Source organism: Henckelia pumila, chromosome 3 (genome assembly GCF_033568475.1).
Source record: "Henckelia pumila isolate YLH828 chromosome 3, ASM3356847v2, whole genome shotgun sequence".
Taxonomy (NCBI): domain Eukaryota; kingdom Viridiplantae; phylum Streptophyta; class Magnoliopsida; order Lamiales; family Gesneriaceae; genus Henckelia; species Henckelia pumila.
In genome coordinates, this window is record NC_133122.1 from 58,691,035 (window position 1) to 58,706,388 (window position 15,354).

A 15,354-nucleotide genomic window follows, 5' to 3' on the forward strand; every position below is an offset into this window, starting at 1 on the left:
AGCTGTATTTTCCTTCTGCACTCCGGCAGACGAAGGCAGGTGAGCTTCTGAGTCTGCGACAGGGAGCCATGTCTATTGACGAGTATCAGCAGAAGTTCTTTGATCTGCTATCCTATTGCCCCGAGATTGCTGACAGCTCTGGGATGAAGTATAATCTGTTCCTTCAGGGCCTTAACCCTGAGATTCACGAGCGTGTGGCGGTCGGCGATGACATGCCCTACGAGGGTTTGGTGAGCCGTTGTCACCAGGCAGAGGACAACATTCAGCGGAACAGGTCTTTCTCTCAGTCGAGACCTGCTAGTTCTTTGGTTTCCCGTGCCCAATCTTTCAAAAAGCCTGGATCTACTTCTTCTTCCTCTGGCTCTGCTGGTGTTTTCCGTTTCGGAAAGAAGGACAAGTGTGATCACTGTGGGAAGAACCATCCATCTGACAAGTGCCGTAGAGCTTCTGGAGCTTGTTTTCATTGCAGTAAGGTGGGTCACATCCGGAGGGATTGTCCACTATCTGGGGGAGGAGGTTCTGGTTCAGGATCTGGTTTTCAGGCCACCGTTCAGCAGAGGTCTCAGGGACAGCCTGCTGGGAGTTCTCATTTGAGGCCACGAGCTTCTGGCCAGGTGTTTGCCCTGAGACATGATCAGACAGTGGAGGAGAATGAGAAAGTCATCGCAGGTATATTTCTGCTTTATGGTATACCTGCTCTTGTACTTATTGACACTGGTGCATCTCATTCCTTAATTTCTACACGTTTTGTTAAGATGCATAAGTTACCTTGCATTTCATTAGACGTAGTAGTTTCAGTTTCTACTTCGACGGGTCAGTCTGCTTTGGCCAAGCGCCTAGTGATGGGTTGTCCTTTAGATTTCGAGGGTAACATTTTGATTGCGAATCTCATGGTCCTTGCGATGGATGATTTTGATTGCATTCTGGGGATAGACATGCTGACTATCTATCGAGCTTCAGTGGACTGCTATAAAAAATTAATACGCTTTCATCCGGAAAGGGAGTGATAGCTGGTTTTTCTATGGAGAGAGAGCGTGACCCCCGATGCCTTTGGTATCAGCTTTGAGAGCCTGTCGAGCTCTAGAGTTTGGCGGGGAAGGCTATCTTATCTATGCAGTTGATTTGTACGCTGAGAGCGTTGGGATAGAGAGTATTCCTGTTGTAGATGAATTCCCAGATGTATTTCCTGATGAGATTCCGGGTTTTCCTCCTGTTAGGAAAGTCGAGTTTGACATAGAGTTGATGCCTGGTACTTCTCCTATTTCTCGAGCACCGTATCGTCTGGCTCCATCAGAGATGCGTGAGTTGAAGAATCAGCTATAGGATCTTTTGGACAAGGGGTACATTCGTCCTAGTATATCTCCTTGGGGAGCTCCTGTTCTTTTTGTAAAGAAGAAGTATGGGTCGATGCAGCTGTGCATTAACTATCGGCAGCTGAATCGAGTCACTGTGAAGAACAAGTATCCTTTGCCTCATATTGATGACTTGTTTGATCAGCTGCAGGGCACTTCAGTTTACTCCAAGATTGACTTGAGATCTGGGTATCATCAGTTGAGAGTCCGAGATCAGGACGTAGCCAGGACTGCATTCCGTACTCGCTATGGGCATTACGAGTTTTTAGTGATGCCATTTGGTTTGACTAATGCGCCGGCTATATTCATGGACCTGATGAACCGTGTCTTCAGGGAGTATTTGGACAAGTTTGTCGTGGTCTTCATTGACGACATCTTGGTGTATTTGCGTAATATGAAAGAGCATGTTTCCCACTTGCGGTTGGTACTGCAGACTCTTCGAGATGAGCAGTTATACGCCAAGCTGAGCAAGTGTGAGTTCTGGATGGATCGAGTGGTCTTTCTTGGCCATATCATATCCAGGGAGGGGATTTCTGTTGATCCAAGAAGGATTGAGGCGGTGCTTAATTGGTCGCGACCGACGACGGTTGCTGAGATCCGTAGCTTTCTGGGTCTAGCAGGATATTATCGTCGCTTCATTCTGAACTTCTCTCAGTTAGCTCAACCGTTAACGCAACTTACCCGTAAGGGTGTTGATTTCGAGTGGTCCTCCGAGTGTGAGGAGAATTTCTGTGAGCTTCGACGGCGGTTGACTTCTGCGCCAGTGTTGGCATTACCGTCAGGATCTGGAGGGTATGTGGTATACACTGATGCTTCTCTTCAGGGGTTAGGTTGTGTCCTGACTCAGAATGAGCATGTGATTGCATACGCTTCTAGACAGCTGAAGCTTCACGAGGACAACTACCCAGTCCATGATTTGGAGTTAGCAGCCATTGTGTTCGCTTTGAAGATCTGGCGTCATTATCTGTATGGCGAGAAATTTGAGATCTTCACCGACCATAAGAGTCTCAAGTATTTGTTCACTCAGGCGGAGTTGAACATGAGGCAGAGACGTTGGATGGACTTGCTTAAACACTATGATTGCGAGATTAAGTACCATCCGGGAGCTGCTAATCTCACCGCCGATGCATTGAGTCGCAAGGTGCGACTATCCGCACTTCAGACTTGTTCGATGTCTAGTGCGATCAGTTACTGTTGTACTTCAGGATATACTTTCAAGCATAAGAAAGGTATGCAGAGTATCCAGATGTTTGCGATATTATCTGAGCCAGCTTTGTATTCGCAGATTCGAGATGCTCAGATGTCTGATTCAAAGACCCAGCGTTTAGCTCGTCTAGCTAACAAGGGTAGCTCGTCTGGATTTCATTATCAGTCAGATGGCTTTCTGTGTTTGTCTGGTAGGCTTGTGATTCCACAGGATGTAGAGTTGCGAGAGGAGATTTTGTCTCAGGCGCATCGCACTAAGTTGAGTATTCATCCTGGGAGCAACAAGATGTACAAGGATCTACGTACTCGTTTCTGGTGGAAGGGAATGAAACGCAGTGTTTATCAGTTTGTTTTGAGATGTTTGGTGTGTCAACAAGTCAAGGAAGAGCACCGACGACCTGGAGGATTGCTTCACAGTCTGCCTATTCCTGAATGGAAATGAGAGTTTATCACAATGGACTTTGTGACCCATTTGCCGGTATCCCCGAGGAACTGTGATGCTATCTGGGTTGTGGTGGACTGACTCACCAAGTCAGCGCATTTCATTGCCTATAGCCGGGAGTACAATGTGGATCGTATGGCTCGGTTGTACATTCAGGAGATCGTTCGACTTCATGGAGTGCCTGTGAGCATTGTCAGCGATCGGGACCCCAGGTTTACTTCTAGATTTTGGGGGAGTGTTCAGCGTGCGATGGGTACTACTCTCAGTTTGAGTACTGCCTATCATCCGAAGACTGATGGTCAGTCAGAGCGCACTATTCGTACTTTGGAGGATATGCTTAGAGCGTGCGTCATGGATTTTGGTTCAGCTTGGCAAGATTATTTGTCATTGATCGAGTTCGCGTACAACAACAACTATCATACTAGTATTGGGATGACACCTTTTGAGGCGTTGTACGGGCGACGTTGTCGTACTCCACTCTTCTGGGAAGAAGTGGGGGAGAGACAGGCTGAGGGACCGGAGTTTATCCAGCAGGCGGTAGACATTGTTGATCAGATCAAGAAACGGATTAAGACTGCACATGATCGTCTGGCCAGCTATGCTAACACCAAACGTAGGCCTTTGCAGTTCGATGTCGGGGAGAAAGTGTTTCTGAGAGTGTCACCTTTTCGCAAAATTTTCAGATTTGGCCTTTAGGGCAAGTTGTCTCCCAGGTTTATCGGTACGTTTGAGATCTTGGAAAGCATTGGCGATTTGGCTTATCGACTAGCTTTGCCACCGCATCTATCCAGTATTCACGACGTGTTCCACGTATCTCTGTTTCGACGATATGTGGCAGATGAGTCTCATATTCTGCAGCGGTCTGAGGTTCAGGTGAGCAAGGATTTGACCTATGCTGAGAAACCTATTCGTATCCTAGATCATAAGGATAAGGTTTTGCGGAATAAAGTCATTCCTTTGGTTTTAGTTCAGTGGCAGCGCCGAGGCACTAAGGAAGCTACTTGGGAGCTTAAGGACAGGATGCGTGAAGACCATCCTGAGTTATTTTGATTTCATTCTTAAGTTGTATTCAGTTGCAAACTCTGTAAACGTTTGATTTGAATAAAGAATGTTTCTGATTTCTGTATTACATTCGGTACTTAAGATCTGATTTCGAGGACGAAATATCATAAGTGGGGGAGAATGTAGTAGCCCGTAATCAAAATTAGTGATTAAGGGATTAATCAACGCTAATTAAACAAATTGGGTACCGAACGGTTCTTAGAACTCAAGTTGTCAAACAATTTGTTACAAAATTCAAAACCATTATCGGTTCTTAGAATTTTAATTTTCTTACCAGTTTGATTTTCAATTAAGTTTTTCCAAATTTAAACTTCTCAAACACATCAGATTTGTTTTTCAATAAAAACACCCAAACTTTCCTTGAAAAATCATCAATCACAGATAAGAAATATTGATTTTCACCATGTGTGGGCATACTAGCAGGACCCCCAACATCAGCATGCAAATATTCAAGAATTTCAGAAGTGACATATTGTTTGGGACTTGGGGAATGTTGAAACTTGACTCTAGATTGTTTGCCTAAAACACATGCATCACAAAATGGCACACAAGACAATTTTTCAATACCAAAGTAACCATCTTTATGCAAATTTCTAAACCTTTAGAACTCATGTGACCAAGTCTTTTGTGCCACAAATCAGTTTTATCACTCAAGACAGCATTCACAAAGTTTTGCATACAAGATTCAGGTTCAGCATGGCAAACATACAAGTTTCTCAATTTTTCAGCTTTGAAAATCACCAAAGAACCTTTCAAGATTTTCATTACCCCATTACCCCATCTACCCTGTAGACCGTCATCTTCCAAAGATGCACAGGAAATCAAATTATGACATAAATCAGGAATATGTCTAACATTTTTCAAAGTCAACACATAACCTGAATCAAATTTCAAGCATACATCACCAAGACCAGCAACTTGACACATCTTTTCATTAGCCATAGAAACAGACCCATGCTTCACTTCTTTATAAGTAGAAAACAGATTTTTGAATGGAGACATGTGAAAAGTGCACGCAGAATCTACAAGCCATTCATTTTCACACAAAGCACTTGAATGCACAGAATTCACAGTAGGCACATCACATACTTCAGTCACCATAAAAACATCACCCATGTTTTCACTAGAAGAAGCCATATTAGCAATATCATCATGCTGATTTTTGTAATTCTGGTTTTGTTTTTGTTTAGGCCTTGAACAATCTTTAATGTAATGACCTGTTTCACCACAATTAAAACATTTTCTGTTTTTAGGCCTCGACTGAGATCTTTGCTTACTCTTGCCTCTATTTTTCACAGAAGATTGGTTATGGTTATTTGAGTGTCTTTGAAAACGAGTTTTAGACCTTCCCCTAACAAACATAGCCTCACCGAAATTATTACCACCCCTATTCGTTTTCAAATCAATCTCTTTGCTTTTCAAACCATTCACAACAGTTTCTAATGTTATATTGTCTCTACCATACTTAATAGAAGATTTAACATCACTGTAAGAATCAAGAATAACATTCAAGAGAACAATAGGTGTGTAATCATCAATGTGTTTATCTTCTATTTGCTTAATATCTTGAATTAGTTTGGTAAAAACATCAATATTTTCATCAATGTCCTTGTTCAAATCGAGTTTGAAACGGAAAATTTTTTCAAGTAAAAACAATTTACTCGGTAGTGAAGTCTCCGTATAGAGCTCTTCTAATTTTTCCCAAAGTTCTTTGGCCGATTTCAGTTTACCCACTTTTCTTAGCACAGAATCAGATAAATTCAAGATAATAGAGGAGTAAGCAAATTCATCCATTTCAACTTTTTTCTCAGCCGTTTCGGCAGCAGGATACGACAAATCTATTGCTTTGAAAACTTTTTGTTGTATTAAAATTCCTTTCATTTTCTGCTTCCAAATTGAGAAATCAGTTTTCCCATTAAAAGGTTCAAGATTAAAACCAGTGAACGACATTTTTTTTTTCACACAGAAAAAAAATCACAGAAACTTTTTCACACAGAAAAGCAGTAAACCAGAGAGATTTCAACAAACACAGCGAAAGCAACTAGTAAGCACGTAAGTCCTAGTTTCTACCAGCACGTAATCCCAGAACCTAAATCGCGGCCAGCGGCTACTAATGCGATAAAAAAAAAGTTCAAGGTCAAGCAAATATACCAGCGCGAAACTCCCTTACTTAGAGTTTCGATTCCACGGCCAGCAAGCTCACGGCAGTGACGGAACGTGGGCTGTCCAGCGACGGCAAAAGTCCAGGCGGCTCGGCTGCGGTTGCTATCCAGGCGGCTCGGCTGGCTTGATGACTAACCAGTGGCTCGATGGACAGCGGGCAGGGGCAGCGACGGGCAGAGGCTGGCGGCAATGGCACCCAGAAACGACGGCGAACGGCTGCTGTCCTTTGGGCGGCGGCGGCTCGGTGAACCAGTGGCTCTGATACCACTGTTAGGTATCCACCTTGAGCTTGAGCCGATTAGCCATCCTATATGTACCTATCACCTGCACAATTACAAACCAAAGCCAGCAGCAGAAACCAGACAATAAAGAAAACCAAAAAGAACGAACATGAAAAATAATGGGAAGAAATCAGCGAGCTTGGGCTCAGATAATTAGAACCGTCTCTCTCAATCAACCAGCAAGCCAAGGCAAGGCACACAAGGATTCCCACGACCCTGCTGTTCACGCTTGAACCCCCTACTCAGTAGGAGAACACCCAACGACACCAGGGAGGAACGAGAGAGAGACTCACACAGAGCAACACAAGGCTCAAGGAGAAAACGAAGGACACAAGGTCACCTTAGAGGAAGATGGAACGCTCACGAAGAAAGCCAAGAACGCACAAGTTCTTTCTGCGGCTGCTCAAGCTCTCCCTCTCTCGATCTCACACTCTCTCTCGATCAGCAGATAAGGTTTTGGGGAGTAGGCTTTATACAAGGACCTAATTAAATGGGCTGGGAATAATAGAAGTAGTTGGGCCAAAGCCCAACACTCCCAATTTCGATCATTTATGCGTTATTTTCTAATTTTAACTTTCTCACTAACATATATATATATATATATATATCAATTTCGACTTTTCGAGTTGTCGAAGTCATTCCAAGTGCAAATGATGCTGAAACCAAAGTTTAATCTTTTATCTAAGGTTCGTTTTTACTTTTTCATCCTAATTTTCTCTATCAGATTTATACACTATACTTATCAGATCATTACTTTCAATAGTTTCACATGAAATCGCTCTCCACTCGTTGGACGAAATGTCAGAAAGAAAAATTTAGACTAAAGTTTCTATTTCAAATACAATGTATTTAAATACTTGCATAAATATACAATTTCGTTAAGGAAATGAATATTTTCATTTAGGAGTCTAAACAATTTTGCGTTAGATATCATAGGAGTTGTAGTTATTGAGCTTTGATATTTTTTGGTTGTAGTTATTGAGCTTTGATATGTATTTTTTGAATCGTGTCTTTGATTTTGAGGCAAGAAAGAAAAATCAAAATTTACATATATTTCGTGCATAAAATTCTTGAATACAAATAATTTGTAGGTTGTCCAAACAATTGATCACTTTGATAATTTTTTTCAACATTTCAGTGATAGCCAAGACTTTATTTATCATCACCAAGATACAAAATATACTTCGTAATTAAAAAAAAAATCTTCACTTCATGTTTATTTGTTTTGTAAATTATCATAATTAAATCAATTTTTTTTGAAAAAATTATTATGTATATATAAATCATGATACGGTCACTAGTTTTTATAAAGAATTTTGGGTCCAGTGAAACGGAACTTAGCCCAATTTATTGGGCCCACCAAAGGCCCATATCATTACGCTTTTCTTGCGGGTCGGAACTTACCCGACAAGGAACTTCGCTTATACCGATTTCGAGAATTAGCTCCCCAAGGCCCAAACCATCCTTGAACCCTAATCCCCAAATCGCAGATGATTCAGTAATCGAATTTTGCCAGAGGCTTTGCTAGGTGTTGCAAGTATTGTTCTATTCAATTTGCCGTAGGCGATTTTGAGCATTTATGCGGTGGTTTACCAAGAGATGGTAGTGCCTTGTGAATGTATATTCCTTTTCCTGAATGTAGTTTGGAATGTTTGATTCACCCGATCCTTTTCATTTGAAGTCTTTGGTGATTGAATTTTGACGAATTTGTTTCGTATAAATGGCTAACAAGCCTCAGATTCTCACCCAGCAGCTCAGCGCTCATTGCTATGATCGCTGACGAGGTACTGTTTGTTTCCAGTTTGCTTTTTCTAGCTGAAGGCCTTATATTTTATCGCGAATTGTAAATTGAGTTGCTCAATTGGATTGGACGCAATGGTAACAAGTTGTTTGCGTATTTTTGTTATCCAACTTTTTCAGTCTTTTTTGTTTATTTGTCCTCTTGGATTGAATGAACTAAAATAGTTGTGTGAATGATAAAGATGGTTTAGAGTTTCTTATCAAATTTTCAATCTTTTTGGTTTAATCCGGTGATCTTCTTGGTTTACTGAGCCTAATATGGATGTGTGTGCAGATTATCCCTCTGATAATTGTTAATCGCTCTTCCTTTTTGCCAAAGTTCCTTTACACCACTAACATCTAACAGGGATAGATATAGGTGTTCACTTGCATTATTAGTAAATACTTCTACCCAGGTCAGTTGTATGGCTTGGTCGCAGTGGTGGATTTGGATTTCTGGTCTCTTCGTTAATTTTATAATAGATATGCATACGTGAATGGATGTAGGACATAATTACTGGATTTTTGCTGGCTGGAGTTGGCAATGTTGATTTAAGGCGGAAAACAAATTACCTCATAGTGGACTCAAGTGTTCTATTCAATTTGCCATTGACGATTTAGAGCATTTATGCGGTGGCTTACCAAGAGATATTAGTGCCTTGTGCTCTTATATGTATGTTCAGGTAATTTAGTCATTCGTTTTTAACTTGTGAATATGTGATCAATTAGTCGTAAAATTGATGTAGTGATAGATTTGTCCTGCACTTGATTAAGCGTTATAGATGCCGCCAAAGATAAAATCCCGCATTCTCGCTGCCTTCAAGCCAGCCCTTAATCACATATTTGCGATTGTGGAGCAGTTGTAATGTAGGAATAAATCATAGGATGGAGATACGTAGAATTCGTGTAGGAGATCGTCGAGGATGTTGGTGATTTGGGAAGTTGATTGTTGGGCTTGGGGATATGATTATGTTACCTTGGGTTAATCTTGATTTTGTATGCAAAACTATTTAAATATTTACTCAATAAATGAAGCGTTATATTTATTTTCTTTCTTAAGCTTGAAGTTATGGAATTGGTTATTAGTATTTTCAAGAAAATATTACTAAAAAAAACAAATTAAGATAAGCTTATTTAAAAAAAATCTTAGAAAAAGCTTCTGAATCATTATTTCCGATTATAATTGCGTTTTAGACTTTTAGTATCTGTATTTTGAGTTTTCCTAACATTTCTTGCTCAGATTGCAGGTCACCTGCATCTGCAGAGTAGGCGAATCTTGAGATCTTTGTTGTCATTCTCAACCTGTAACTTTCAGCATTCACGTGGTGTGAGCAGCATCACCTTTTCATCACATGGCATTGACAAAAAGAATAGGGAGATTGATTTTGAACTTTTATTCAAGGCTTGCACCGAACCTAATATTGCCAAGCGCCTCCATGCTCTTCTTTTTGTGTCTGGAAAAACCCAAAGCATTTTTGTTGCCACTAGAATGGTCAACATCTATGCCCATCTTGGTGACATTTTCTCGTCTACACAGATTTTTAACCAAGTTTCACGAAAAGATGCCTATACGTGGAACTCAATGATATCTGCATATGTCCGCAATGGTTATTTTAGCGAAGCAGTAAAATGTGCGTATGAGATGCTGTCGACCCCTGAGGTTAGGCCAGATTTCCATACGTTCCCTCCAATTTTGAAAGCTTGTTACTCTACACGGGATGGTGCAAGGTTACATTGTTGGGTTTCAAAAATGGGTTTTGAATGGGATGTGTATGTGGCTGCTTCCTTAGTGCATATGTATTGCCGCTTTGGTTTATTTGATATTGCTCATATTATTTTCAAAAATATGCCGCAGCGTGATGTGGGTTGTTGGAATTCTGTTATTTCTGGGTTTTGCCAAAATGGGAATGCCAAGGTGGCATTTAGCATTTTGGACGAGATGAGATTGGAGGGTGTAGAGATGGATACGGTCACTGTAGCAACTATTCTTCCAATTTGTGCAGAAATGAACGATTTTTTATGCGGGGTTATGATTCATTTGTATGTCATAAAACATGGAATGGAATTTGATGTGTTTGTTTCTAATGCTTTGATTAATATGTATGCCAAATTTTGTGAGTTGGAATGTGCACAAAATGTCTTCAACCACATGGTGATCAGAGATTTGGTTTCATGGAACTCCATTATTGCCGCTTACGAGCAGAATGATTATCCGCATGATTCTATCAAGTTCTTCCATCAAATGCTAGGTCACAGTTTCTCTCCAGATTTGCTGACGATAATCAGCTTATCTTCAAGTATTGCGCAGACCAATGATTTGTTGTGCAGCAAATCTATTCATGGATATATAACGCGTAGATGCTGGATTCATAATGACATTGTGATCGGAAATGCTGTTGTTGACATGTATGGAAAATTGGGTGTCATTGACTGTGCACACAAGGTTTTTGAAATGCTTTCTCGAAGAGATATTATATCATGGAACACAATGATCACATGTTATGCTCAAAATGGTCTTGCAACTGAAGCTATTGAAGTGTATAGAATGGTGAAAGCGAGTGATTTGAAACCTAATGAAGCAACATGGGTGAGCATTTTATCGGCTTATGCACATCTGGGAGCCTTGAGGGATGGAATGAGATCTCATGGTCAAGTGATCAAAGTAGGTTTGCACTTGGATTTGTTCGTATGTACGTGCCTCATGGATCTGTATGGAAAATGTGGGAGGCTAGGTGAAGCCATGTCTTTATTTGACGAAGTGTCCAAGACGACATCTGTCCCTTGGAATGCCATGATATCGTGCCATGGACTCCATGGCTTTGGTGAGACATCTTTAAAGCTTTATGATGATATGATAAACGAGAGAGTGAATCCAGACCATGTGACATTTTTGTCGTTGTTGACCGCTTGTAGCCATTCGGGTTTGGTTGATCAAGGCAAGAAATGCTTTGATGTTATGCAAAAAACTTATGGAATTGAACCTACTTTGAAGCACTATGGTTGCATGGTGGACTTGTATGGTAGGGCTGGGCTACTGGAAACAGCATATAAGTTCATAAATGACATGCCTTTGAGACCCGACGCTTCAATATGGGGAGCTCTTCTCGGTGCTTGTCGAATCCATGGAAACATCGAAATGGGTAAAAAGGCCTCGTCCCACTTGTTTGATGGTGATTCAGGTAACATCGGGTATTATGTTTTGATGTCTAATCTTTATGCAAATTTTGGGAAATGGAATGGTGTGGATGAAGTGAGAGAATTGGCTAGGGACAGGGGATTGAGGAAGACTCCTGGGTGGAGCTCGGTTGAACTAAATAGAATCGAAATCTTTTATACGGGCAACCGAACTCACCCTCAATCGGAGGAGATATACAACGAATTAGCTATATTGAATGGTAAAATGAAACGCTTAGGGTACACACCAGACTACAGTTTTGTTCTGCAAGATGTTGAGGATGACGAGAAAGAGAATATACTTGGAAGCCACAGCGAGAGGTTGGCGATTATGTATGCAATTCTGAACACGCCCCCAAAGACTTGTGTTAGAATATACAAGAACCTGAGGGTTTGTGGGGATTGTCACAATGTAACAAAGTTCATTTCTAAGATTACTGAAAGAGAGATAATTGTTAGGGATTCTAATCGGTTTCATCACTTCAAAGATGGGTTATGTTCTTGTAGAGATTATTGGTAAAAAAATTTGTGAGCCGTTTCTTGCCTTAGAAGGTGAATCTCTCGTTTTCGGTCTCTTCATGTTTTGCATAAATCGTCTCAGCAGCAAGTACATTGTCATTCTATTTTATTTATTTTTGGTTTGGTATCGTCCAAATGTGCATTATAGATGATGAAGACCAAATGTGCATTCCATATCACTATCATATCCACTTTCCAAAAACTTTAAACTACTAAAATATTTTCTTTAATATTTATCCAAATTTTTTATTTTTTAAATAATTGTATCATTTCTCTTCCTGATATAAAATACAATCATCGCAAAGATTTTACTACTGAAGAATTCTGTTATGGATCTTGATTTTATATGGGAAATTTAACCTCACTCTTCGAATTTGATTTGGCTCAAGTGTTCGAATAACAGCTCGAGTATTTGATTCAAACTTAATTAGCTAGCTCTGTGAAGTAAAAACCGGAACCATGACTTGCGTTCCATAGCTCATTTAAATTTTAAATATAAATATGATTACCGAAAGTTATAAATATACAAAATTTTGCAATGAATCGAATAAAATAATTTGGGCTCACGTTGATGCTCATCTGGAGCGACCCGAATCAAAAAAAGCCCAGCCAAATGCTTTTTTATTTCTTTCGACAAAAGCAGGTAATTTGATTCAAAAACTCGTCCAGTGAAATCTGGATGGTGTATTTGTTGGAAGTGCGACGGTGAAGCCAAGTCCCAAAATTAACCTCTTTTTCTGTCTTTTATTTTGTGATTCTTATGACCAAGTATTTTCTCCTCAAGTGGAGGTAAATCTATGCTGAATGGTTAACTATTTTTACCATTGTTTCCAATCAACATAATGTCCACCATTTTCGATTAACTATTGAAAACACATTCATCGAATGCTTATAGTTGCTAAAATATGCAGATTCCGCGGTCTCTCAACAGCTGGACTAATGAGAGAACACCAAAATATACTTATTTCGGATACAAATGTGTATACATGGCTTGTCTTCCAATTATATTTCCAGCTAAAAACCACTTTGCACAAAAACGAAGAGGAAAGGAGAACTGAGAAAAGTTTCTGGAATTATTTAAATGAAAAAAAGGCAGTATATCACAGCTTCAAATATGGAAAACACAGGCAATGACATCTCAATGGCTGGTGCAGTAGGCACCGACGTATATTTCATGAGATTTTTAGTACCTCGAGGAGGCCACTGATTCTGCAGAGAAGAGGTACTTCACTCTTGAGAGTACAGAGTCGTGTGCGGGATCATATGGATGGTCTTTGGAAGGGATCTCAAGTATTGCTGGAATTGGATTGTTGTAGCTGTCAACCAAAAACCTTATCATATTTGCAACCTGAAATGAAGCACAAAATATTTTCGAGCATCACGATGCAAAATTGTCTGAAAGTAGAATTTTAAGGTTGCGAATTAATCGTTCTCTACTAGTTTGAAACCCAAAATGATTTAAGATACATGTTTAACTGAAAATGTGTGCAAATATAGGATAAATGCAATCATGAGTTACACTCATATCATGAGTTGTACACAAATGAAATCTAAAGCCTTCAAAAACTTTTTGAAATTTTGGCCTATATCTGGTTATTTATTAGTCATGTACGATAACTAGCATACCGAATTTCCAATCAAGTCACACACAAGATGATATGGTACTTTGTCTTTCAGCTTAGGTACGTAAGAAGATGTTCGTTGTAGAAACTTACTTCAGACACTAAAATATAGCAAACGACTAACAAAAAGCAAATAGCTTACATATTGGCTGATCAATACTATTGCAATGTCTTCTCTTGTCGTGTACTCCTTGAATGCATCTTCGATTTGTTTCACTGTTGTTTCTGAAACCAGTAGTGGGGAACAACAATGAGCCAATACAAGCACAGACGAACACAAATAGTCAAAGACAAAATAATACCATTCCTTTTTCGTAAGATGAGTACATTCAGATGTCGATAAATCAAGACACTTGATTGTTTGTACTACTCTCACATAGATTTTAGAAAAAAACTTGTTTACCCTATCTTCTTGGAAGAAAACAATCAAAATCCATGCTGGGAATAAAGAACTTATTCTCATAATCACCACAGCTATCTAACAAGACTAACCTGAGTACCTAGAAACACAAGAAGCTACTTTCATAAAAAAAGACACGATTTGTTTTTAAAAAAAAACAAAAAATATAAAGAGAAAGTGCTTTGTGACGTTATCAGTTCCACACGCTTTAAATCTTCAACATGTCAGCAACATATTTCAGCCTTACTTAAAAATATACATGCTAACACTGAGCCAACTTTTGCTGTAATCATTTATAAAACGACCAATTCGACAAGATAAGTTAAAGGATGGAGTAAATTAACTGCATCAATTGTAGAACTTTGACGATAAAGAAAGTAGGAGAATGGGAATCAGGCTTACTCGAGTCTACTATGAGGTAATTTGTTTTCCGCCTTAAATCAACATTGCCAACTCCAGCCAGCAAAAATCCAGTAATTGTGTCCTACATCCATTTACATATGCATATCTATTTATATAATTAACGAAGAGACCAGAAAGACAAATCCACCACTGCCACCAAGCTATACAACTGACCTGGGTAGAAGTATTTACTAATAATGCAAGTGAACACATATATCTATCCCTATAAGGTATTACTGGTATAAAGGAACTTTGGCAAAAAGGAACAGTGATCAACAATTATCAGAGGGATAATCTGCACACCACATCCATATTAGGCTCGGTAAACCCAGAAGATCACCCGATCAGACCAAAAAGATTGAAAATTTGAAAAGAAACTCTAAACCATCTTTATCATTCACACAACTATTTTAGTTAATTCAACCCACGAGGACAACTAAACAAAAAAGACTGAAAAATTTGGATCACAAAATACGCAAACAACTTGTTACCATTGCGTCCAATCCAATTGAGCAACTCAATTTACAACTCGCGATAAAATATAAATATTTCAGCTAGAAAAACAAACTAGAAACAAACAGTACCTCGTCAGCGATCATAGCAATGAGCGCTGAGCTGCTGGTGCGGATCTGAGGTTTGTTAGCCATTTATACGCAACAAATTCGTCGAACTTCAATCACCAAAGCCTTCAAATGAAAAGGATCGTGTGATTTAGACATTCCAAAAAATACATTCAGGAAAAGGAAAATCCCATCGGCCTCTAAATTTTTGTTGAAAATTTTTACACAATTAATCGAAGAGATTGAATCCAAATCTAAGATTGAAAATTTTCACACAATTATTCTCACCTTTGGGAAACAGTGGAACCGAGTTTGGATCAGCTGCAAATAGTTGAACCGCACCAGCGAAGCGAAAAAGACGAAATAGAATAGAATATAAGCTCTTGCATTTA

General features: G+C 39.5%; 2 protein-coding genes across 9 annotated transcripts; one reads left to right on the plus strand and one right to left on the minus strand.

The window, feature by feature from the left end:
- Positions 1 to 7,950: 7,950 nt before the first annotated feature.
- On the plus strand, positions 7,951 to 12,991 carry LOC140890956 (pentatricopeptide repeat-containing protein At4g33990-like). Of its 8 annotated transcripts, none has more exons than XM_073299142.1 (4): positions 7,951 to 8,290; positions 8,581 to 8,701; positions 8,793 to 8,968; positions 9,526 to 12,086. In XM_073299142.1, exons 3-4 carry the CDS (start codon positions 8,957 to 8,959, stop codon positions 11,977 to 11,979), a joined length of 2,466 nt encoding a protein of 821 aa, XP_073155243.1. In that variant the 5' UTR covers positions 7,951 to 8,290; positions 8,581 to 8,701; positions 8,793 to 8,956; the 3' UTR covers positions 11,980 to 12,086. The 8 variants fall into 8 exon arrangements, with proteins under 8 accessions (XP_073155243.1, XP_073155244.1, XP_073155240.1 ...); XM_073299143.1 differs by lacking the exon at positions 8,581 to 8,701 and having other exon boundaries at positions 7,951 to 8,108; positions 8,245 to 8,290; XM_073299139.1 differs by lacking the exons at positions 8,581 to 8,701; positions 8,793 to 8,968 and adding an exon at positions 12,890 to 12,991 and having other exon boundaries at positions 9,526 to 12,011.
- Positions 12,916 to 15,353, minus strand: LOC140890958 (V-type proton ATPase subunit F-like). Its single transcript, XM_073299148.1, has 5 exons — positions 15,251 to 15,353; positions 14,987 to 15,088; positions 14,403 to 14,484; positions 13,743 to 13,825; positions 12,916 to 13,326 (listed from the first exon to the last, which is right to left on the minus strand). The coding sequence occupies exons 2-5, from the start codon at positions 15,047 to 15,049 to the stop codon at positions 13,162 to 13,164; spliced, it is 393 nt and encodes a 130-aa protein (XP_073155249.1). The 5' UTR covers positions 15,050 to 15,088; positions 15,251 to 15,353; the 3' UTR covers positions 12,916 to 13,161.
- Position 15,354: the final 1 nt, after the last annotated feature.